Genomic DNA, 25208 nt, shown 5'->3' with positions numbered 1-25208 from the left:
ACACAATCCAATTTCTCACCAAGAATCAATATTCCACCCACACGGCAGATGCCGAGTGACATCTAGATCAGCAAGCATTGACGCCAGGTGTTATGACATCCCAGCTCATTGAGTCTCTTACCAGGTCAAGGTCATTTTCTAGAGGACTCTGCTCTAGTTAGCTTTTCTGTTGCTGTGATAAACACCATGACAGAGTGACTCAAGGAAAGGAAGGCTGTAATTGGTTTACTCTCTAGGTCACAGTCCGTCACTGAGGGAAGTCAGGACAGCAGCTGAAGCTGAGCTGAAGCGGAAACCAAGCGAGAATGCTGCTTATTGCCCACCTCATGCTCAGCTCAGCTAGATTTCTTACACAGCCCGGGCCAACTTGCTTAGGGATGGTGCCTCCCACAGTGGGCTGAGCCCTCCCACAGCAGCCATCAATCAAGACATTCTCTCTGATCTGAGCAGTTCTTTCATTAAGGTTCTCTCTTCCCAGGAGACTCCAGATTGTGTCGATGGACAATAAAACCTGACCAGTACAGAATTCTTTATAGCTCTTGGTCAGGCACAAAAACATCATACGTCCTTCCTTGCAAGGAAGCTGAGCCATCAAAAGCCGGAGAACATTTTTTTTAATTACTGAGCACTTATTTCATGTCATATGGGGACTCTATTTTCTTAATTTTGATTTAAAAAGGAGAATAACAGCTAGGTGGGGTGGTATATACCTGTAATTGCAGCTACTTCAGAAACTGACATTCACAAGTTCAAGTCTGGCTTGGGCTCCATAGTGAGATCCTGCCTCTAAATAAATAAGCAAACAAATAAGAATGACATGCTCAGGTGTGGCACATATCTGTAATCCCAGGATTGTGGGAGGTTTGAGGCTAGCCTGGGCTACATAACTATACTGTGTCTTAAAAAATTGTTATAGGCATATATATATATATATATATATATATATATATATATATATATATTTAAATTCAATAAAATGAGATTTAATAAAACAAAAAATTAGGAAGCAATTATTTCCACAATCAGGAGAGTCTGATGTATGTGTGCTTCTAAATTATTCACTTTACATATGTAGGTGTTCTGGCTGCAGGTATATCTGTGCACCACACGTGTGTCTGATGTCCATGGAGGCCAGAAGAGGGCACTGGATCCTCTGGAACTGGAGTTACAGATGGTTGTGAGCCACCACGTGGGTGCTGGAAATTGAACCCAGGTCCTCTGAAAAAGCAGCCAGTGCTCTTAATCACTGAGCCATCTCTGCAGTTCCCTTAAAAGAAACTTAAAACAAAATAAAAAACATGGCCAGGGAACTCACTTGCAGGCTTTGGCTTTGGGTTCTCCTCTTTCCTGATAGATGTCTGTCTATCAGTCAGTCTTGCTAATTTCTCCTCCCTAGGGCCATGCCACAGAACCCAGGAGTCCAGTATATATTGTGTATTTCTGGTGTTCTGATATCTGAAGCCCTGCTGACACAGAAGGCCCTGAACCTCAGGTCAAGTTAGTTAACAGAAGTTGCCAAGAGTTTGCCTGGGAGCTTTTTATATGCAAACTGAACAACCTGGAGCCCCACACTGCCCCCTCATTCCAAGATCATCAGATCATCATGTCTCTGCCTTCATCACTGGAGCACAGACAGCAGGGGGCAGGCCATGCTATACAAGCATGTGTGTTGGAAGCTTGAGGTGATGTTGGGAGGGAGGTGGGGTTTGCAGGTGCTTAGCCTCTGCCCTCAGAGGGGATTAAGGCAGTTCTCATGGGCTCCTGGTCATTCTTGCAAAGGCAGTTTGTTAAAAAAGGGAAAGTCTGTCCTATGCATTTTCTAACTTCTCGTCTCTCTGGGATCTGTCCCCTGCACACATGATTCTGTTATGATGCTGGCTACCATTTGGTGCTGCCAAAGGAATGCCATGTTTTTTTGTTTGTTTGTTGTTGTTGTTTTGGGGGGGGCTTTTCGAGACAGGGTTTCTCTGTGTAGTTTTGGCGCCTTTCCTGGAACTCACTCTGTAGCCCAGGCTGGCCTCGAACTCACAGAGATCCACCTACCTCTGCCTCCCGAATGCTGGGATTAAAGGCGTGTGCCACCACCGCCCAGCTGGAATGCCATGTTCTTGATCCTTTGAAAACTATGAACTAGCTGGGTATAGGAGATGCCAGCAAGGTGGAAGCAAGTGGATCTCTGTGAGTTCAAGGCCAGCTTGGTCTACAAAGTGAGTTCTGGGACAGACAGAGCTGTTTCACAGAGAAACCCTGTCCCAAAAAACAAAAACAGAAACAAACCAATGACCCCCCCCAAAAAAAAACCCCACTATGAACTAAATAATTCTGTTTTCATTATAAAGGACAGGTCGCAAGTTCATTACCGTGGTAGGAAACGGACTAAAGGGGCTTTCCTGCCTAGAGCACCTGTCCATTCACAGACCTGCTTACCCTGAGCCGTTATTCCTCGTTGCAGAGACCTGCACACTCTCCTCTTGCTTGCTTTACCTCGTGAGCAACCCAGACACTTCCTAGTGTGGTATCCTCCTTCCCCCTGTTGGGGACTTTGAAAACAATACCATCTTTCCATGTCAGTTGTCTCTGGACCTGTTTTCCCCGCCGTGCTGGAATATGAAGAATCTACAGCAGCCCTCCTTGTCAGTTCTGGAGATCAAAACCCAGGCCTCATACATGCTAGGCAAGTACTCTACTATGGAACTACATCTCCAGCCCCAAACTTACGTTTGCTTATTTGTTTGTTAGGGAGAGGGTCTCTCTATGTAGTTTTGGCTGGCCTGGAACTCACTATGTAGGCCAGGCTGGCCCCAAACTCTGAGAGACCCACCTGCCTCTGCCTCCTCAGGTGCCAGGACTAAAGGCATGCGATACCATGCCCAACCAATGCACCTTGGAGCTGTGCAGCTAGCCTGAATGGCCCTACTATGAGTTCTACCCAACGTGCTTCTCTGTAACCCAAGAGCCTAAAACATCTTGCTTCTTATTTATTTATTTATTTATTTATTTATTTATTTATTTATTTATTTATTTATTTGTGAGACGGGATCCCATAAAGCACAGGCTGACCTCAGGTAGCCAAAGATGACAGTGAACTTCTGGTCTCCCTGCAGCCACCTCCCCAGTGCTGGCTTTACAGGCATGTGCCACCACACCTGGTTTATGAGGTACTGGGGACCAAAACCAGGGCTTCCTGCATGCTAGGCCAGCACTCCAGCAACTGGACTACATCCCCAGCCCTTATTCATTTACTCGTTTTGAGACAGAGCCTGAGCTCTGTACTCTGGGTTCACATTGTAGCCCAGGCTGGCCTTGAACTCTGCATTCTCCTATCTCCACCAAGTCCCAGCTACGAAAGACTTCTAACGTGAAAATCAGTTGTGCCTCTCTCTCATCTAACACCCCACAGAGCCTTCTGTTGGCAACTGGAATCAATCCCACGTGTCTCAGTGTGGTTTCCCAGGTCCTGTGCATCACGGACCCTGCCCTCAGGAAGCCTCTGCTCAGGGACCAGATGGTGCTAGCCGCCTTTTGGCTCTTTGTGGTGCCAAGCTGATCCTAGCTTGGGCCTTTGTATGTGTTCTTCCTGGGACATTTTCCCCCAGCTTTTGTTCACCAGCCCCTGTCCTTCAATGTCACCTCCAGATCTCATCTCGAAGCACCCAGTGAGACCCAACCCGTCACTCAGTCGTATTTCCTTCCTGGCACGGGCCACACTCTGATTCCCCATTTGATTTCTGTCTGTTCCTCATGCAGTCAGAGAACAGACTGCGGGCTGCCTGAGAACAGAGCCCTTGCCTATGCCCCGAGCCTGGCAGAGCTTGGCAGGTGCTACTGGCCGAATGGATGAGGGGTGTCTTAGGGGTGCCTTACCTGCATTTCCAGCACAAGAGGAATGCAAGGAGCCTTTGAGTGTGGACCTGTCTCCCGCTGTGACCCTGCAGCCACTTGGGAACTGCTGGCTCACCAGAGACTTCCAAACTCTTGGCCCCGGACCAGGCCACTGCAGTGGCAGGCTGGGGAAAGGCAGACAGAGCCTGCTTCCTGGAGAAGCCGCTGTCGCATGAGGTCCTGCTGACCATCACATTTCCCCTACAAGGATGCCTTGTACTTCCCGCAGGACCCTAGGCTTGCCAGCTGCTCGGCCATAGCTGGGCTGTGTCTTCTCTTGGCCCACAGGCTACGATGCAGCTCTTGCTGGTGCAGTGATGTCTGGAGCATCTGCCAGCACTTTTATCTTTCTGTGGCGTCTGCCAGCTGAGAGCTCATCCTGCTTCCCCCTTGAAGCTCAAGGCAAGGGGTGGCAGCCCTGAGGGCAGGTGCTTCTCTTTTCTTACCCAAGGTCCCGCCCTGGCTCGCACTCAGGCCAACCGCTCCTGATCTCTCTCTCTCTCTCTCCCCGCTTTTCCCTTTGCTCCCCACTCCTAGGAAGCCTCAAATCAAGTTTGGGATTCTACCCCCTCCATCTGGCTCCAGCAAGAGCCACATTGCTCTCGTGCCCCTTCTGTCCTAACGTATTGCAGTGCTCCGCAGACGAACATCCTCCCAGTCATATTGGTCATGTGCAGAGCGAAGGGACCCCCACTCCCCAGCACCTGGGCTTGGTGTCTGTGACTCCTCAGTGTGCCCTCCCTCTATGGACAGTTGTCATGAGGGTCTTTTATTTGTCAGGTACTGGTTTCCTGGGTCAGTCGCACGGGGTGGGATAAGCGTTTTGGTCATGTGTGCGTTGTGTGTCTGTGAGCAAATGCTTCAAAGGTACACCATGTGAATCCTGAGACAGGCAGATGTCCACGTGCCACAGAAGTTAACTAAGAATGATCTGAAACGTATGTTGGGCTAGCGGGGTAGCTCGGTGGTAGATTGCTTTTGTCATAGGCTCAACGTCCTGGGTTTTATCCTCAGTAATGAAAAAGACAAAAACAGAAAACAAACCTAAACATAGAAGCCTAAAGGATTAACTTCTAGGATAGAATGCAAAGCACACATTTCCCTGGCAAGACTGTGGTGTGGCTCAGTGGTGTGGCTCTGTGGTGTGGCTCAGTGATTTGGTTCAGTGGTATGGCTTGGTGGTGTGGCTCTGTAGTGTGGCTCTGTGGTGTGGCTCTGTGGTGTGGTTCTGTGGTGTGGCTCTGTGGTGTGGCTCTGTGGTGTGGCTCAGTGATTTGGCTCTGTGGTGTGGCTCAGTGATTTGGCTCTGTGGTGTGGCTATGTGGCAGAATACTTGCTCTAGTGTACATGAGGCCCTGGATTTCATCCACAGTACCATACACAGAAAAATCTTTATGACATTGGCTTAGGCTTCTTAGATGAGGCACGAAGAGCACTGTTGCTCTCGCAGAAGACCCGGTTCAGTTTCCAGCACCCACATGGTGGCTTATAATGATCTGTAACTCCAGATTTTTGGGATCTGATGCCCTCTTCTGACATCTACCAGCACCAAGTACACATGCAGTGCACATAAATACATGCAAGCAAAACAGTCATGCATGTGAAATAAAATAAATACATATTTTTTAAAAAAGTGTAGAAAGATAAAGGAAGGCACCCGATCGATGACCTCTGACCTACACGTGTGCACACACAGACACAGATGAGGGGGAGGGCGGAGAAACTCAGCAACTTAGAACAACGTGGGAGCAACGGTCCAGCGGGGGTGTATGATGACAGGCTCATTCCTTCCCCAGCGCCGTCCTCACCACATAGGGGACACACACGTGTTTCCGATCAAGCCGGTCACAGCTAAATTGGTTTGGGGATGTTTTAAAAGATGTCTTCAAAGTAAGCAGAGATGACACTCTATGATGGCCACATAGAGGTCTGTGAAGAACCCTGCTCATCTCAACCTCTGGATATCTGTCCTCTCCCATGTACACTTTCCCTGGTCCTGGTTGTGTCTCACAGGACTAGGGAATGTGGGGAGGGCTCTAGGCTAAGACTCTTGACATCAGCTGAGTCCAGTGTGGCTGACCCCTGCCTTAGACCCTCACTTCCAGGTCTAGGCCTGGCACTTTGCCCCATGTCCCACCTCAGACTGCACTCAATGTGACCTCAATCCTTGCTGAGGATCAGCAGTCTTTTCTTCAGGCCTCCTGGTGGCCCTGGGCGTGGTGACAGTGGGCCCCAGCTTCCCTTAGCTCCCCAGCCTTCCTGGAACCTTCTTGCCCAACATCCCATGTGGTAATCATGCCTGTTGGTTCTTCTGGTCCTGACAAATTCCCCCTGCTAGTGATACTTGGAGAGCAACCATAGTGAAAGAAAGGGCTGGTTCATGTTTCTTCTCACACCAGAGTTCCCTCTCCAGGTGGCAGGCTCAGAGGTGACCATGCAGCCTTTCATGCAGTCAGTGGGGTGTCTGGGAGGAGCCTCTCAAGAAGGAACAGAGCTGTGATGCTCCAAGAGTAAAGATGGGCACCCTCATCTAGGAGGTGGCCAAGGGCATCCTGCCGTGAGTACAGCACCATCCCTGCCTTCCTCCACCCAAAGTGGCTTGAGTTCTGCGGAGATTAAGGGTCACAGAGGAAGAAACAGCTTCATCTTCAGTGTCAGGGGTCATGGGGGACACTGTAAGGTTAGAATTAAAATGGGCATGAGGTTGAGAACAGGGCACCTTGGGATGGAGCCAAAAGCTGTCTTTTAAATACTTGCTGCTCTCTACCTAAAGCATCCTTTTATTTCCTGTCTTACTTAAAGCCACACAGGCACAAGCTAACCCTCATCATCTGGCCCACACTCTCACTACCATCATTTACAGAAGAACACAGAAACAGTCCCAAGACTCTGTAAATTAGGGGGTGTCAGAGATCTGGAGCTGACTGGCGAAGGTGTAGCAAGAGCGTGCACTCCCAGCGTTTAACTCACTCCTCTGGGTACGGGAATGCCTAGTGGATCAAGCTGTTCACTCTACAGATGAGGGACCATGAGGCCTGGGGAAGGTTCCAGACCACAAGCCAGAGACACTGCTCATCCTCTGAATCTTCTCAATGACACATCCACTATCTCCACCCCTAGCATCTTCAGGGGCACACGCGCGTCTCCGCGCAGCAGGGCAGCCCTGCCACTGAGAGAATGACTCAGGTAAGAGAAAAGACCATGCCTGCAAGCATAGCAGCAGGACGCCAGGAAGCACTCGAAGGCCCCGCCTCCGCCACCGCGCCCGCGAGATAGGGGGCGTGCCCAGGCCCGAGGCCCCGCCTCCTCCGCGCGCCTCGCCCTTGGCCCCGCTGCGCGCGCTCCTGGCGCCCGAGTGAGCGCAGCGCGGGGCCGCGGTGGCCTGAGGCCTGCCCGCTGGGCCCTGTCGCTACGCAGCCTGAAAAACTGCGGCGTCCCAGGCTGAACTTGGCCTCGCGCCCGGGCGCTCTCGGAGCACCGAGGCGCGGCCCCGCGTGAAGCGCGCACCTGCCGAAGACGAAACATGGGCAGGGGGTCCCAGGTCCCCCCAACGCCCCAGCCTCCTGTCGCCTGTCCTGTTAGCCAGCCCGGGCCACTTCCCGGAGGAGCGAGATGAAGTAAGCTGCACCCCCCTGCTTGCTCTGGGCTGCGCACTTCTTTCACCCGAAGGCACGCCAGTCAGCTGGCCACGGGGGCGGCTGGGGTCCAACTGCTCGCCCGAGTCACCGACCCTCCACCCGCACGCCCCTCCTTGCGCGGAATAAAGGCATCATCTCCCCACCCCACCCCACCCCACCCCACCCCTGCAGGGCCTGGGGATGCGGTGCAGTTAGGTGGCGGGCCAGTAGGAGGCGGCCAGGCCCCTTCCCTGGCAGCCCTGGGGGCCCAGCGCGCCCTTGTCCCTAGGCTTCCCGGAACGTGCTGCAGAGAGCAAGCTGGTGATTTCCCAATGCTTAAACTTTGGCAGCTGCTATCGCATGAGCGTTCTCTAAATACCGACCCCGCAAATTCTTTTCCAGAGGCATGGAGCCTCCGAAAGTCGTCTTTCCCAGCCCTGAATGCTTAGCCGGAAGCAAAGAACTGAAAGTTCCATACAGCTGATTTAGTAGGTAGTCCACCCCTTCCTTTGTGGCCCTTAAAAGGTAACCAGTTGGAAAACCAGGACCCCTATAGTCTGCCGTGAAGCATGGCTGACCGACTCTTTTGAGTTGATGAGGCTCATCTTTACTTTGGGAACACATCACAGAAAAGCGCCTGTTTAAGAAGGGCGTAGTGGTGTACACCTTTAATCCCAGCACTTGGAGGGAGAGGAGCAGAGGCAGGAGGCAGAGGCAGGAAGATCTCTGAGCACTCTAGGCTAGTCCCACAATGAGACCCTACCTTTAAAAAAAAAATGTTGTGTTTGATTTGAGCACGGCTCATTTTAAAAGAGTTTTGGATATAACAACAACAACTTTTTTTTTTTTTTTATACAAGACAGTTTAACTGAAAACAACAGATTACTATTGGCTCTTTGGGTAGATCAGGGACCATTTAAAGAGGAAAGGAAAGATGGGCTGGTAGGGCCCACCCATTATCCCAGCATTTCTGAGCCTGCAGCAGAACATTGAGTCAGGCCGGCCTGGGCTACCTAGCCACACTCTTTTCTCCAACTAAAACAAAACCAAAAAGGAGACTTACGAAGACTGCTTTAGCATCTGTGGCGCAGTCCTCCAGACCTGCTAGAGCAGCTGTCCTGGTTTGTAAAGTCAGGAAGATCTCTTACATCATGGCCTCACGAAGTATGTTTTGTTCCCTGATCTGCTCTCTTCTGGCCAGCTATTAAAATGAGGTTGTTTGTCCCCATTTCACAGCCAGGGAAAATAATCTAGAATGAAGCCGGGGGGTTAGCGCCACACACTTACAGCCTTCCTCTTTTGACTCTTTGGTGTCATTTTTTTCCACCTAGGACATCATCCATGCTAGGCAAGCCCCAAACCTGTGAGCTACAGCCCAGTTTTTATTTCTTTTCAAATAATGTGTTATTTTTTAAAGGTTAAAAAAAATGTGAGTGTGAGTATTTTGCCTGCATGTCAGTATGCGGTGTGTGCAATGTTCACTGAGTCTAGAAGAGGGTTTGAGCGCTCCTGGAACTGGAGCTATAGATGGTTATGAGCTACCGTGTGGACGTGGGGAATCAAACCCGAGTCCTCGGCAAGAGCAGCATGTGTTCTTAACCACTGAGCCATCTCTCCAGCCCCGTTTATTTTATTTGTATGTACGTGTGTACGTGTGTGCATGCCTGTGGAGAACAGAAGAGGGAGCTGGAGCCCCTGGAGCTGGAGTTACTGTGAACTGCCATGTTGGTGCTAGGAACTGAACCTAGGTCTCTACAAGAACAGCAAATGCTATTAACTGCTGAGCAAATTCTCTAGTCCTCCCCTCCCCCACCCCCATTTGTTTTGTTTTCATTTTACTTATTTATTGTATATGTGTGGTTGGGTGTTTTATCTCCGTGCATATCTGTGTACCACATATGTGCCTGGAACCCTTGGAGGCCAGGCGAGGGCTGGAGTTACAGATGGTTGTGAGCTGCAGTGTACATGCTGGGAATGGAACTCAGGTCCTCTGCAAGAGCAGCAGGCACCCGTAACTGCTGAGTCATCTCTCCAGCCCTGCTGCGGTTTTTTGGGACAAGGTCTTGTTTTGTATCCCAGGCTGGTCTCAAGCTCTCAATCCTTCTCCCTCAGCTTCTTCAGTTAGGGGATTACAGACATAACCCGGCTGTCATACTCTTCTTCTGGCCAGATGGTAGATTTCTCAAGATCTAAGAAGGGGCCATCCCAGCCCTGCAGCTCTTCAGTCAGCATGATCAGGGGAGCCAGCTGAGCTCTTAGGAGCCGTGCCTTGCAGTTTTCCTGTAGCAAGGTGGTTAATTGTATTTGAGGCATTGAGGGAAGTGCCTTCATGATGCTCATGTTCAGGGGTAGAAGCTAGCATTTCATGAGAGCCTACGGCTTGCCAAGCACTGCGCTAAAGTGCCTTACACGGATCATCTTCGTGTGTGCTTATAATGGACTTGCTTTTCTGTTCTGTGGTTGAGGAACAAAGAAGTTAAATACCGTCTCGGGTCACCAGCTGCAGGGAGGCACAGAGTTGAATTCCAGATTGTATACTCAGTGTCTTAGCCCACAGGGCCTTTCAGGTTTTACTAGGATATCAACTCCCTGTCTTTCTAATATCAGAAGGAGGGCATACAAGTCACTATTAGGCAAGTGGACATGGGGCCTTAGCAGAGACCAGTGAGAGGCCATTAGTGTCTGGGGTAACGTGACAACCTCGAGCAGTGCCTGGCCAGCTGGTTTGTGTGAGTCGCCACTGTGAGGAAAGCCAGTGATGCTACACCAAGCTGTGGGCCACATTGTTGCTTGGGGATATCACCACACATTTTCTTTCTTCTCGCTCTCTCTTTTTTAAAAAGGTTTATATTTTTTTTATTTCTGTGTAGGAGTTTTTGTCTGCATGTATGTATGAGCACCACATGTGTGCAATGCCTGCAGAGACCAAAAGAGGTTGCTGGGTCCTCTGGGACTGCAGTTACAGGTTGTTATGAGCCGTCGTGTGGGTGCTGGGAACTGAACCTGAGTCCTCTGCAAGAATAGCAAGTGATCTGGATTGCCGAGCCGTCTTCCCAGCCTTTAGCCGCACATTTGATAGCGGCATTGGAGGTCAGTGCTACAACCATTGCTGTCACCTCTGACTTGTCTGACCTTCAGCAAGGTAGTTGACCTTTCTGTGTCTTAGTTCTCTGCTACACAAATGGTTGATGATGGTACCTACCTCACAGAATTGTGGGAGGAGTAAAAGAGGCCTAGCATTTGGCATATGGCGTATGCACCATAAATAGCTCACACTCACCAAATAGTCTTGGTATAAGCAAGAAGCAGCTGCTGGTGGGTTGCACTGTCACAGTGCCTGAAGTGGCCGTTACAACGTATTGTTTTCATGCCATCATTCAGTCCTAGGCATCTTGTACTGAGGTTACAGCGATCCTGTGCAAATGGTATTTGTTTAGCAGACATCACTGGGGCATGCTGACTGCTTGGCCCTGTTTGGGATGCCGGAGATGCTGCAGTAAGATGAACGTACCTCTCCTTGTTCAGGCTGGACTTGATTTCTCGGGAGAAAGAGTGGCAGGCAGTAAGCAAGCTCCATGTAATCATCATACAGGGTCCTCGGAAGTGTTAGAGACCTAGGGCTGGGTGTAGCTAGAGTTTTCCTGCCTGGCCCACAGTCTGGACAAATCTCTCACCCGCCAGTCCCAAGCCGCTCAAACCCGATCAAGTAAACACAGAGACTTATATTGGTTACAAACTGTATGGCCGTGGCAGGCTTCTTGCTAACTGTTCTTACAGCTTAAATTAATCCATTTCTATTAATCTATACCTTGCCACGTGGCTTGTGGCTTACCGGTACTTTACATCTTCCTTATCCTGATGGCGGCTGGCAGTGTCTCCTCCCTCAGCCTTCCACTTCCCAGCTCTATTCTCCTCCTTGTCCCGCCTATACTTCCTGCCTGGCCACGGGCCAATCAGTGATTTATTTATTGACCAATCAGCAACACATTTGACATACAGACCATCCCACAGTACTTCCCCTTTTCTTTTCTTAAAAAGGAAGGTTTTAACCTTTACACATCTCCAAAGTCAACTTGGTATATTTGGGAATTTGGGCGTAGCTTCTCTTACTACTTCCTGCTGGAGGGGGGCGCTGTATCTTATGGGGACACAAAGAATATTTTAGGATTATGGAGTAGTCCATGAGGTTGTATCGTCTGAGCCAGTTGCTTTGAAACGGTTCTGGATGTTGGATCATCTGGGCCATGGTGTCATCGGAGACCTTTCAGGGGGTCTTGGCTGGTCAAACCTGATGTGTCTTAATCTGGAACAAATCCATAGCCTCTGGCTTTCTGTGGGAACAAAAGCAGAATCTCCTTTCCAAAGCAACATATCCTTATATCCAAATTTTGAAGTCAAGGTACCTTTAAAATATACATTTTGGCATAACTCAACAGCTTTTGTAATCAAATGTTTTTCTTTAGTTACAAATATCAAAGAGAACATAATCCAGATTCTTTGTGTGGTAGCCATCTTTACGTGGCTTATTTTTTTATATTAGCTTGAGCCTATTGCTTTGAACTGCAGCCTTCTAAGCCTGAAACGGCGCTGGTGCTGTGGCTGCTGGCTCCGCCCACCTCAGCTTCCCAACATGGCGGCGGTATGCTTACCGCCAGCTCTGGGAGCCATCGTGGGTCTATGCTTTTATCCAAGCAGCGTGTAGCCCAGAAACCTCTTTTTTTGTTTTGTACTAACAAAGGCTAAATCCACAATGTAGCTTAATGTGCCACTTGCAGAGGCCTCATTCCCGCCATATGGCGGCAGGTCGAGCGCGCACACTAGGAACCCACCAGTAGCTCAAACCGGCAGCTGCCGCTCATTTGAGAGAGACAATTAGGAACTGTTTTTAGTTCCGTTTTAGAATCCTTTTTTTCAGTTTTTAGGTGGAAACTCTTGCCACCACGTTGGACGCCATTTGTAGCTAGAGTTTTCCTGCCTGGCCCACAGTCTGGACAAATCTCTCACCCGCCAGTCCCAAGCCGCTCAAACCCGATCAAGTAAACACAGAGACTTATATTGGTTACAAACTGTATGGCCGTGGCAGGCTTCTTGCTAACTGTTCTTACAGCTTAAATTAATCCATTTCTATTAATCTATACCTTGCCACGTGGCTTGTGGCTTACCGGTACTTTACATCTTCCTTATCCTGATGGCGGCTGGCAGTGTCTCCTCCCTCAGCCTTCCACTTCCCAGCTCTATTCTCCTCCTTGTCCCGCCTATACTTCCTGCCTGGCCACGGGCCAATCAGTGATTTATTTATTGACCAATCAGCAACACATTTGACATACAGACCATCCCACAGTAGCTGGGGATGTAGCTCAGTTGGTGGAGTGTTTGCCTAGCATATGTTACACATCCAGCACTGCACAAAACTAAACCTGGTGACACATGCCTGTCACCCTAGCATTCAGGAGACGGTGGGGGGGGGGGGGGCGGGGAGAGCAGAAGTTCATAGGGCAGGAGAGATGGCTCAGCAGTTAAGAGCACTGGCTGCTCTCCCAGAGGACCTGGGTTCAATTCCCAGCACCCACATGGCAGCTCACACCTGTCTATAACTCCCATTCCAGAGCACCCCAAGCCCTATTCTGGCCTCTGCAGGCCCCAGGCATGTGTGTGGCACACAAACATACAAAACACCCACACACATAAAATAATTTCAGGGAAATTCAAGGTCATCCTCAGCTATATAGCAAGTTTGAGGGCAGCCTAGGATCCATGAAGCCAGGAAGGAAGGAAGGAAGGGAGGGAGGGAGGGAGGGAGGGGGGGAGGAGGCAGGAAGGGAGGGGAAGAAAAAACTACAGAGGGAAGTAGAGCGGGGAGGAGGCATGAAGTGGAGTGGCAGTTCTAGTATTTTGTGGAGTGGTCTGAGAGAGCCCGACTGAGCAAATGGTCTTGCTGCAGTTAGTGAAGGAATGCACCACGTGGGCACCTGTGGGGGAAAGTAGGCCAGACAGAGACAAGAGCCAGTACAAAGGCTGGAGGCAGGAGGATGGGCAGAATAGTACAAGAGGTCATAGAAGTGATAGGGAGAAGCTAGACTGTGTCGCCCCTCCAGACAGACCTGTGAACAGAGAACTGGCATGATACCAACCCTGGGAGGGTCGCTCTGGCCCCTGGGCCGACTCAACTCTGCAGGAGCCAGAGGAAGCTGTAAGAGGGAGGAAGGGCCTTCTGTAGTAAAGCAGGCAGAGGTGATAGCAGAACACTGTGCTCCAAACCTCTGTAACTTTTACTGTGTTTGTGTGTGCACACGTGTGTCCACATGTGGAGATCAAAGGACAGGTACTGGAGTTGGATCTCTCCTTCCATCCTGTGAGCTGAACTCAGGTTATCAGGCCTGGTGATGGGGACCTATAGCTGCCCCCAAATATAACCTGAAGGTCGACATTAGTGTTTTCCAACAGACCAGACACCTCTAAGGTTTGTGATCTGAACGTGTGTACGTTTACGGGGGCTTGTGGGAACTGCATTTGAAGCAGGTTGAGAGGTGTGGTAGTACCTGCCTGTAATCCCTGTGCCAGGGAGGATGAGGCTGGAGGATGGCAAGTGGAGGCCAGCCTGGGCTACGTGGAGATGCTTTGTCTCAAAAACAAAGAAACACAAACCTGAAGGGAAGGAGAGAAGGGGAGAGGAGGGGAGAGGAAAGAAGGGAAGAGGAGGGGGAGGGGAGGGAAGAAGCTAGATTTTTTGGTCAGTAAACCAGTTGGATTTTGATGTGGTTAAGCCTAGTCAGCATTCAACTAATGTGACCAGAGGATCAGAGTGTGGGTTGATTGACCACTCTAGAGGTGAGGTGGGGGAGTCCAAACTGGAAATACAGCCTTGGCCACACAGATAGCAACTGGCTGGTCAACTTTGAACAGCTACTATGTAGGAGGCGTATTGACCTTTGTTCTTAATGGAATTCAGTTGGTTATTCATTCATCTAACTTTGATTTGGTAATGGCTATGCTTGACAACCCGTTGGGAAAACACCCAGAAATTTAGCAATCAAATCTTGCAAACAGGTACAAAGGGGTTTTGGGTGCCCTCACTGCTTCCAGCTGCCATCTGAGGAGGCCAGGGAAAGGGCTCTTTGAGTGTAGAGAAGAGCTTGGTCTGGAAGCCCAGGTCTCCAGATTGGCCGCAGAGGACCAAATGCAGCTCAAGGTTGATTGACACTCCTGTTTGCCTGAACTGGTGAGTCTGATATCGGACCTCAGAACTAGAGGGGACCTTTGGCTGGTAGGGATGGTTTTATAAATGTTCTTTCATTTGAATTCTTGCTTCCTTCCCAGTTCTTTTAAAAAGTCCAGATTTCTGGGCCGTGATTTGAGGAGTATCCCTTCTTCTAGCCCCACCCCCAGGAGTCAGCTTTGTCAAGGCATCTGTGAGAGCTAGGAAAGGGTCTGTGTGTGTGTGTGTGTGTGTGTGTGTGTGTGTGTGTGTGTGTGTAATGACCCCTGATTTTCCCTCTCACTGCTATGGCTAGCCAACAGCACCAACCCCATGCTTCTTTCTCTGCTGGCCTGGGCAGGGACAGCTGTAGGCTGGCTGGCCATGTCCCCCTTTCCTGTGAGAGTAAATGGAAGATGGAACTGGACTCTTCTGTTCACCATGGCCAAGTCAGTCTTTCACCTTTTGGAATGTTAGCAGGGCCTTTCTTAGTTGGGAGTTGGAGAGCCAAGAGTGTTGAAATAAGATCCTTGTGTGCACACTCAGTCCTAATTCTAAATTGAGCCTGTCAGAGCGGTGCGTTGTCACCCAAAGGAGGCCCACCTGTCTTCCTGCTTGCTGACTCCACCTCTTTTTTACTTATTTTATTTTGTGTGTTAGAGTATTTTGCCTGCATGTTCATATGAGCACCATGTGATGCTTGGTGTAGGTTTCCCTGGAACTGGAGTTAAGGATGGTTGTGAGCCACCATGTGGGTGCTGGGACTGGGCCCTCTGCAAGAGCAGCAAATGCTCTAAACTTCTGAGCCTTCTCTCCAGCCTCTATCCTCTCTCTTATTTTTCCTTGCTTTTCTTTCTTTTGATTTGGGGTTGCTATGTAGCCCAGGCTAACCCTGAACTCACAATCCTCCTGACTCCCAACGGCTGAGATTGTAGGCTTGAGTCACCATGTCCTGTTCCAGCCGTTTCTTGAACAACACAATTTGTTATATATGAAATTGTATTCTCCACACTCTCCTTAGCTTGTTTGGTTTTCTGAGACAGGCTTTCTCTGTGTATCTCTGGCTGTCCTGGAACTCACTCTGTAGACCAGGTTGTAGACTTGGCTTTATATCTCTTGGCCCTGTGACCCACAGAGGTCTCTGTCTCCCCTAGCACTTCCCTGCCTATATAGATAGGTGGTGGCGTCTCCTTGATAGTAGAGTGGGGACCTCCCTGGAAAGCATGGGACCAAGGGCCAGTAAACTACCTGGACATACTTAGTTTACTTCCCTGGCGAGGAAGCTGAGACCTTGCCAGATTAAATGCCCTCTTCAAGGTTGTGTGGTTATGGAGGATGAGGGTAAAAGTATGGCTGAGAAAGATGTTTTCCAGTGTCCATGTTGACGTCTCTGTCCTTCTCTCCAGCTTCTCGGACTGTTTAGCAATGGTTTCCTGACTGATTGCTTAATTAGACAAAGAAGAAAGCAAGGGAGAAGAAAATTCCTAAGTGGGCATTTGGTTTCCTGCCTCTTGACCAACATCCAGCATCGTGTGCGCAGCTCTGGTAGGTTATTTCATAGCCCCTTCCTCTCAGTGCGAAACCCCTCAAAGGTAGCCTCTGCAGCAGCGGGAGGTGCAGCTGCAGGGCGGAGAGCCAGGCTCAGCTCTCACTGTCCTCATCCTGGGAGACTGATATTGGTGAAATTATTAAGGCCACTCCATGTAGTTAAAAGGGAGGTTTATTTTGTGGGGTAACTTACAAATGAAGTGATAGCTTACAGGGTCTGGAAAAGGTGTGGCGCAGTCCGGCAATGTTCTCTGGAGAACTCTGCTCGGTCTACCTCCAGCATCCAGGGTCCAGGAACCAAGAGAGCTGGCACATCTGGATCTCAGGTCTTCAGGGTCCTCCCTTGGCCCCGTCTTGTAGGTGTGACAGTTACCGAAGCCTCAATGGGGGTTGGAACTTCCAGATCAAAGCTGGAATAGCTACCCACTACAGGCTAAGCTGACTGTGAGATTGGTAACAGACTTTGCTCACCAGAGTGCTTGGTGGGGTTGGCTCTGTAGCCCAGAGGAATGGTCAGTATCTCAGCAATGGTGTTATGCCACTCTGGGGTGGGACATCACTTTATATTTAAATTTCTTCCCCTCCCCCCTCCAGACAGGGCCTCCAACTACTTATATTTGAAGCTGACTCTGAATTTCTGACCTCCCTAATTTCACCTCCCAAGTGCTGGGTTATAGGGGCACATCGCCATACCTGGCCTATTTGAGTCGTCTAATTAGTTAATATTTGTCTAGTATTCATTAAAAAAACTTTTTATTACTCTTATTTAGTGTGTGTTACATGCATGCATACCCATTTACTTGCCATGGCATGCATGTGGGGCTCAGGGAACAAATTCAATGGAATCAAATTTCCTTCTACCATGCGGTTCCAGGGACTGCAATTGGGTCACCATGCTGCTCAGTAGTAAGAAGTGCCTTTACCCACTGAGTCATCTCATCCATCTGGGGGTGGGGAGTGAGAGAGAGGGAGAAAGAGAGGGTGGGAGGAAGGGGGGGAGAAAGAGAGAGAGAGTGTTATTGTTTGTTTTTTGGTTTGGAGACAGTCTTACTATGTAGCCGAGGCTGGGCTTGAACTTTTAGTAATTTTGCCTTAGCGTTCTGACTGCTGGGATGACAGGCATGTGACCTCATACATGGTTGTGCATGTTTTTGTTTTGCTTTGGTTTGGGTCACAAACCTCATCTCTACTCATCTTTACAACGCTTCCCTCTTTCAGGTCAGCAGAATCTGTCAGGATTTTTTTTTTAATGTACTAGAGACTGGACCCAGGCCTCACCCCCGATAGACAAATGCTCTACCACTGACTGGGATCTTCAGCCCTTTTCTCATTCTTAATTTTGAGACAGGGTCTAAGTTATCCAGACTGACCTCAGACTCCATTTGTAGCCCAAGCTGGCTTGAACTTTTGACTCTCCTGCTTCAACCTCCCAAGTGCTAAGATCATAGGCATGAGCCACCGTGCCTGGTTTCTGGCATGTTTTATAGATGAAGAAGTCAGGACCCAAATGGATTAACTATTTTCCAAAGGTCCTGTAGCTAGAAGGAGGGTTAAGCCCAGTGCTTCGGACCCCCTCGCCCACACCCCCTCCCCGGGTCATGATTGACTAAGAAAGAGGGTTTAGCATGGTGACTGGAGCTTTATGGCTTCATAACTCATTCCTCCTCCTAGTCTCCTCAACTGTGTGGGAATATTATTTTTAGGTGTGTTACTTTTGTTTATGTTGCGTTTATTTAACTCTGTGAAGCTGTGTTACTGGGCCTGTCTAATGCACCTGATGGTCTAATAAAGAGCTGAACAATCAATAGCGAGGCAGGAGAAAGGACAGGCAGGGCAGGCAGGCAGAGAGAAAAAAATAGAAGGAGAAATCTGGGAAGAGAGATTGAGAAGGAGGAAGACATTAGGGGCCTGCCACCCCGATACACAGCAAGCCACAGAGTAAGAGTAAGATTTACAGAAGTAAGAGACTGGGAAAAGCCCAGAGGCAAAAGGCAGATGGGATAAGTTAAGGAAAGCTGGCGAGAAACAAGCCGAGCTAAGGCTTATTAAGAATAAGCCTCTGTGTGTGATTTGTTTGGGAGCTGGGTGGCGGGCCCCCTAGAAAAGAGCAAAAACAAACAACAACCTACAACACAGCTGTCTTATGAGAATCAGAACCAGTGGGGCCAGGCAGCACCGCTAAGTCAGCTCATTCATGTTGGCTACCACAGTCAGCACAGGGCTTACTTGGAGCCATTTATGACCAGGAGAAGGGAACTAAAGTGTCGGAGGGAAGCTCCAGCAGCATTGTTCTGACCTGGTGATGGAAGCAGGAGGCCAGGCCGGCATGTGCATGTTTTATTTTTTCTCTTGGTGTGTATGGGTGTTTTGCATGCACTATATGCATGCCTGGTATCTACAGAGGCCAGAAGAGGGCATTGGATCCCCTGGGATTGGAGTTACAAACAGTTGTGAGCTGCCATGTGGGTATTGGGAATCTAACTTTGGGAGCAACTAGTGCTTTTAGCCACTGAGTTGACTCTCCAGCCCCAGGCATGCATGTTTTGATGCTGATGCCTTCTGTGCTCAGTGCTCTGGAACCTGGCAGCTGGAAGTATGCTCCTTGGGCCCAGCTGTCAGCTTTGGCCTCTCCTTTATCTTCTCCATCAGAATCTGCATTTTAAACAGTTCCCCAGGGAACTCAAGCTCACAGTACAGCTTGAGCGATGCTGTTAAGGTTAAAAAACAGGATCATAATGAAAAACAAGTAACACATTCTCCCCTCCCTGCATCAACACCTGAGACAGATGGGAGAGCTGGCCCTGAGATCCTGAGAGCAGGAGACCTGTCCCTGCCCCCAAGCAGCTGCAACACTCAGGAGAGCAGGCCCTGCACCTCGCTTGGGCAGCACAGTAGAGCTGACCCTGTTGGTGGACGTGTGAGTGAGTCAGCCCCAGAGTTGTGAGCATGGGAGAGCTGTCCCCATTATTCATCTGTCATGTGGCAGCATGGGCAGAGGAGAGATGCCCTCCACTCCCCCCTCCCATCAGTGCCTGAGGCAGGTGGAAGAAGTCATAAGAGTGGGAGAGCTGTCCCTGCCCCTCACCAGCTGCAGCACTCAGGAGAGTGGCCCCTGTGCCATGGCTGGGCAGCACAGTAGAGCTGGCCCAGGAGGTGTGGATGTGGGAGAACCAACCCTGAGGATGTGAAAGTGGGAGAACCGGCCCCGCCCCTTGCTTGTCACTGCAAAGGGTGAACTAGCCAGGCAGTGCTGGAGAGCTCACCCTAGTGGTGAAGACAGGGGAGAGCTGGCAGGCTGACCAACCCTGCAACTACCCAGGCCCAGAACTTCCTTCTCCAGGCTGTTCTCTGTGTTGACCCACCCCAGCATCCACCCTATCTGTGATCTGCTGGAGCAGGAGGGTGAGGGGTGGGGGTGGGGTTGATCCCGTGGACCCAAGGCTGCAGGATCTCTATGACACAGGGCAGCAACAGGGTGTCCAGGGTCTGGCATTGATGGTGTAGCAGAGACCAGGGGCCTTGAACCAGACCAATGATTCTTTGTGATAAATGCCTGCATGTAAAAATGTATGGATAAAGGGGTTTACTGATAAAGAAAAAATATTTCTCAAAATTTTATTTTGTTTTATTCTGGAGGTGGGGGTGGGAGGGAGATGGGTGGGATTGGGAGGCATGATGTGAAAGACACAAAGAATAAACAAAAAGAAAGTTAGAACAATGTGTGCCACCCACGCTGACTTCAGAAAGAGTAGTTACGGTAGGTGTTTAGTAATCACACTGTAAACAGTTCTGTTGAAATTCCCAATGCTGCTTGCTTCAAGAGTTCTGGGAATGCAAGAGAGAAGACTGGTTGACTTGGGCACTAGGTCCAGAACACACATGTTGTCCAAGGAAAATGGTGTGGTAGAGGACCAGAAGGCAGTGTGGGTCAGGTGCCATCCAACCTTGTCCTTAGAGAGGTGGCCTTGGGATCCCCCACCTGACAGCCCCTTGAGACTCCCAGCTTCTTTCTGTACCAGCACATCCCGAGCCCTGGCTCCCAGGGCCGGGTCAGGAGTTTGGGATGCAGCTTGCCAGCTGGCTCCTCCTCCTTCTCCAGGCTGTTCTCTGGGCTTCGGATTTCTCCTGCCCTGACCTTGCAGCTTTTCCTCCCCTGGGGCAGAGCTGGTGCCAGCGAGAAAGAAAGGCTCAGGTGCCAAGGACGGGAATTGGGAAGCAGAGGAAAACGGAATGCCCTGGAGTCTGTCTGTGTATTTGGGAACAGAGATGCAGGGTGGGCAGGAGAGGACGACGGGCCTCTCACGTGCTTTGAATGGACGGAGGTGTCTGTGCCCTGTGGACGCTGGCACAGACACTGTGTTTGGGTCCTTGTCCTACTTGGGTGTCACCAGAGCCATCTTGGTGGCGGGTCCCCGGAGAGATGAAGAAGGAAGGCTAGGACCAGGTCAAATCGGGTGCATGGCTCACACCTGCAATCCCAGTACTTCAGAGGCTGAGGCAGGAGGATTGCCGTGAGTGTGAGACCAGCCCGCGCTACTGAGTAAGACCCTGTTTCATACAATAACAGTAACAGCAACAGTCAAACAAACAGGCAAATGTAATCCCAACAGAACAGTGCTGGTAGGCTGGTCAACTCCGTGGGGCCTCTGGTACGCTCCATGATCTCTAATCCCCTTTCCCATCTGTGTGGTCATATTTATTCTGTTCATGCTGTCTGGTTTATGAACGGTGTCCTGCCAGTTTCTGTAGTTCCCTCTTCACCTTTCCACCTCCACACTGCCCCTATTTTCACCTTTACTTCCCTTAGCTGTGGTTCCTGCCCTCTCCATTCCTTCGGCCCTTTCCCAAAGCCGGGCTTCATGGAGAGCTGGAGGACTATGGTGATAGAAACACAACCCTGGGCTAGAACAGAGAACCAGCCCAGTAAATACCCAGGTCCCTGTGACTTGACTCAGGCCTCTTGCCTCTCAGATGTACCAGCTGCCACACGTCGGGCTGACAAAGCTAGACAGGCAGGCATGTTTGCCTGTGGAAGGCCAAGCGATTGCCAGGACCCAGCTGCCACTCTGTCACTGTGGAAGCTTCATTCCAAGGCACCTCAGCCTTCCCATGTGCAAGGGGACTGTAGTCAAACTGTCCTGTGTGGGTCGTCAGGGCTCTGGTCTGGATCCAGTGAGATCAGACTGAGAACGTTTGGTTTTGTGATCGGCACCTGTGAATATCATTTTATACCGTCAGCTTTCCTGAAAACAGTGACTGAGAGGCAGCCTAAGCATCGTATGAATGTGAAGCCATTTTGTTCTTGCAACAAGCCTGTGATGGAGGCACCACTATAGCACCCATTTCAGAGGAAACGGGGTGTCGCCAGGCTAGTCGTCGGGCTAAGGAGCAGAGCTGGGTCGATACTCAGGCACTAGGCTGCACAAGCCTCTTTAATTGTTGTTGTGATGGTTTTTGGTTTTATTTTTGTGTTGGGTTTGTTTGTTTATTTGTTTTTCAGACAGAGTTTCTCAGTGTGGTCCTGGCTGTCCTGGAACGCACTCTGTAGACTAGGCTGGTGTTGAACTCAGAGATCCACCTGCCTCTGCCTCCCAAGTGCTGGGATTAAAGGCGTGTGCCACCAAGTACTTTCTTTTTTTTTCCTTCCTGTGTTGGGAACGGGACCCAGTGTCCTCGTTATACTGAACAGTTTACTACAGAGCCACATACACTCCACCCCCAAGTCTGTGCTTTCTCCATCACATTTATATGTGCATGTGCACATGTGCATGCATGTATACATGGAGGAGCTCAGAGGACAGCTTGCAGGAGCTGATTCTCTCCTCCCACCATGTGGGTCCCAGGGATTATACTCAGGTTGTCAGGTGGGGGCAGGTGTATTTTCACACCGAACCACGTTGCTGGCCCCCACACCCTCTATTAGTTGTGATTTTGTGTGTGGAGTCCAGTAGACATGGGAAAAGGCTGAGGATGGGTGAGAGAAGGTGGCCACTGGCTGAAGGGCACCTGCTGCTGTTCCTGGGTTAGGCTTCCCCTGCTGTCCAGCTAGCCTGTGCTCATGGCTGAGGCTAGCTGTGGCCGTGAAGTGGCCCACTGCTCTCTCAGCACTGTGGGCCTCCCTGGTGATTTGTGCCGCTCTTTGGTGCTAGCAGTAGAATGCCCTGGATCCATCGAATGGCCTAGGACTCTCCCGGGCCCAATTCCTGCTTACAAAGCAAGCTCCCTACACACCGACTTCCTGGCATGGAAGCCAGTCTGCTCAAGGGAGGGGAATGCTGAGTGACTATAACATTTCCCCAAGAAACATGTGGCTGTGTCTTGCCAGGCAGGAAATGTCTGATGCTCTAGCTGTGTTTCTTCTCCTGAGCCATGTCTGATACTTCCTCCTTCCTTGTCTCTTCTTCCCAGGCACCCAGACGGTTGAAAGATGCTCATAGCGGCAATGTGCTTAGCCCTTCTGGGCTGCCTGCAGGCCCAGGAATTCAAGGGACATGTTTCTATAATCCTGCTGGGAGCAACCGGGGACCTAGCTAAGAAGTACCTGTGGCAGGGACTGTTTCAGCTCTACCTGGATGAGGCTGGGAAGGGCCACAGTTTCAGCTTCCATGGGGCTGCCCTGACAGCCCCCGAGCAGGGCCAGAAGCTCATGGACAAGGCCTTGGAATCCCTCTCCTGCCCCAAGGACTTGGCACCCAGTCACTGTGTTGAACTCAAGGGTCAGTTTCTACAGCTGAGCCAATACCGCCAACTGAAGACAGCCGAGGACTATCAGACCCTGAACAAGGACATTGAGACCCAGGTCCGGCAGGATGGGCTCTGGGAAGCTGGCAGGATCTTCTACTTCTCTGTGCCACCCTTTGCCTATGCAGACATTGCCCGCAACATCAACAGCAGCTGCCGACCACGGCCAGGTGCCTGGCTGCGGGTTGTTCTTGAAAAACCCTTTGGCCATGACCACCTCTCAGCCCAGCAGCTGGCTTTAGAACTTGGAAGCTTTTTCCAGGAAGAGGAGATGTATCGGGTAGACCATTACCTGGGCAAGCAGGTGAGCTGCCGCTTAGAGTCCGGCATGGCTGTGCTGTGTGGGGTACCATGGATCTATCATCAAGGACTTAGTACCAAATGTAGAATTGGGCTAGAGAGTGTTGGGAACCCTCAGGATCTGTGTTCTTCCTGAAGGCAGACAGGAGATGTGGAAGCAGGAGAGACCAGTGAATAGCAGGAAGGACCATTTTCTGTCTCCTTGTCTTGGCTTTCCAGAGAGGGTGTACATCCTGATCTCCCCATGTTGACCTGCCTTCTCCACAGAAGTGGTCCAGGGACTCTGATATCTGAATCTGTTTTTCATTTGGAAATGCTGTGGGAATTAGAATTAGCTTTTTAAATCCCTCACCCATCTGCCTTTTAAAAATAAAAATCTTGGTCATCTTGAATTCTGTCTTGAGGCAAAAGGATGATAACAACTTAGAACTGAGTGAGGGAGTGGACTCTTGAATCCAAGTGGTTCAGTGAAGCCTAGAAACAGGAGCTGGGAGCAATCTGGAAGTTACAGGTCAGCGGCCAGTTCACTCTGCACAGGCCTCAGAACTCTGGGCTCATCAAGCGCTAGCATTCCAAGTACAGAGTGCACTGTGCCCTCTGGTACCCAGACTGCTGAGGTGGGCCACATACTGGGCAGGGAACCAGCTCACAGGCAGGTGCCTCGCTTCCCATCTGACCCTCTGTGTCTGTCATGGTAATAGTCTCAAACTGTGCTCCCCAGACCAGGGCCAGTCTTGATAAGGAATCAGTGCCCTAGAAATGAAAAGGAATATTATTAAATGTATACAGTTTAAAGTTTTTCATGTTACAATTTTGTCATTAAACTATTTTTATTAAAGTTGATAGTCTTAAAAGATAGGGTTCATTTTTTTCCCCTTTACTGTCCTTTTTTTTCTCTTTGTACTGCAGATTGAACCTGGGGTCTCAGGCATGCGAGGCCAGCATTCTACCACTGGCCACAGGAAGACAGTCAATTTTAAACATGTTCTTTCGTGGCTGGAAACTGTTTAAGCCATTTAGTTTTAAGTGTCTCCATTGAGCTGTGAGACCTGAGGTCTAGGACCTGGTGCCCACAGATGGTTTCTCCCTTAAGCGAAGAGGTCTGGAGCTCGGGAGCCAGGCCTCTTCCTTCACCCAGGAACCTGGGATGACCAGTCTTCCTCCCCGACAGGCCGTGGCTCAGATCCTGCCCTTCCGAGATCAGAACCGTAAGGCCTTGGATGGCCTCTGGAACAGGCACCACGTGGAGCGCGTGGAGATCATCATGAAGGAGACCGTGGACGCAAAAGGTACGTGGGTCTGGTGCCCCGTGGGTCTGGTGCCCCGTGGGTCTGGTGCCCCGTGGGTCTGGCGCCCCGCGGCTCCTCAGCCTTGCCTGCCTGGGCTTTGGTGGCGCTCCAGGCTGCAGTCTGCAAAGCCAGGCCTTTGCACCGTGGCCAGCTCAGCTCGGAGGGCGGAGTCCTGTTGGTGTGTAAGCTCCTGCTGTGTGCTGCACTCTTTACTGAGCTGACCTGCAGGGTCACAGACAGTTGTGTGTCTCCATGTGGGTGCTGAGAATTGAATGCAGATCCTCTGCGAGCGCATAAGTGTTTTTAACCACTAAGCCCAGTGATTAAAATCTCTCCAGCCCTGTTACTAAAATTTACAACATTGGTTCTTACATCATCATCCTCTAATAACTGTATAACAATAATAATTTAAAAAGCTAACTATCTCCCCAGAAGCATATGAGGTAGGGACAATTACTGGCCTTCTCTACAGGAAGTGCTATGGCACTCTGTCCAGGGGCCTTGGTCTGTTTCTAGGCCAGCACTGTGGCCCTGGCTCTCACACCTGGCACCACTACACAGTGCCACCACCCCACACAGCTGTATACCTACCTTCTGCAGCTGCAGGAACTCCCTGGGGCCACCCCCCTCATACCC

At 50.3% G+C, this 25208-nt stretch overlaps 1 protein-coding gene across 3 annotated transcripts in view; it reads left to right on the top strand.

Moving 5' to 3' along the window:
• Positions 1–7187: 7187 nt before the first annotated feature.
• The window catches only part of H6pd (hexose-6-phosphate dehydrogenase/glucose 1-dehydrogenase), a 34205-nt gene continuing 16184 nt past the window's right edge, over positions 7188–25208 (top strand). Inside the window, exons 1-4 of one of the 3 annotated variants that reach the window (XM_052715193.1) lie at positions 7188–7499; positions 16101–16239; positions 22651–23287; positions 24455–24572. In XM_052715193.1, coding sequence (XP_052571153.1) covers positions 22670–23287; positions 24455–24572 — 736 coding nt within the window. In that variant the 5' untranslated portion in view covers positions 7188–7499; positions 16101–16239; positions 22651–22669. Of the gene's footprint in view, positions 7500–14554; positions 14719–16100; positions 16240–22650; positions 23288–24454; positions 24573–25208 lie in introns of those variants that run through there. The other 2 variants (XM_052715194.1, XM_052715195.1) reach the window with 2 other exon arrangements.

The sequence above is a fragment of the Peromyscus californicus genome, unplaced genomic scaffold (genome assembly GCF_007827085.1).
Source record: "Peromyscus californicus insignis strain IS unplaced genomic scaffold, ASM782708v3 Scaffold_5__1_contigs__length_169319896, whole genome shotgun sequence".
In the NCBI taxonomy this organism is placed as follows: Eukaryota; Metazoa; Chordata; class Mammalia; order Rodentia; family Cricetidae; genus Peromyscus; species Peromyscus californicus.
The sequence above is the reverse complement of the archived record's forward strand: the minus strand, read 5'-3'. Positions and strand labels throughout refer to the sequence as shown.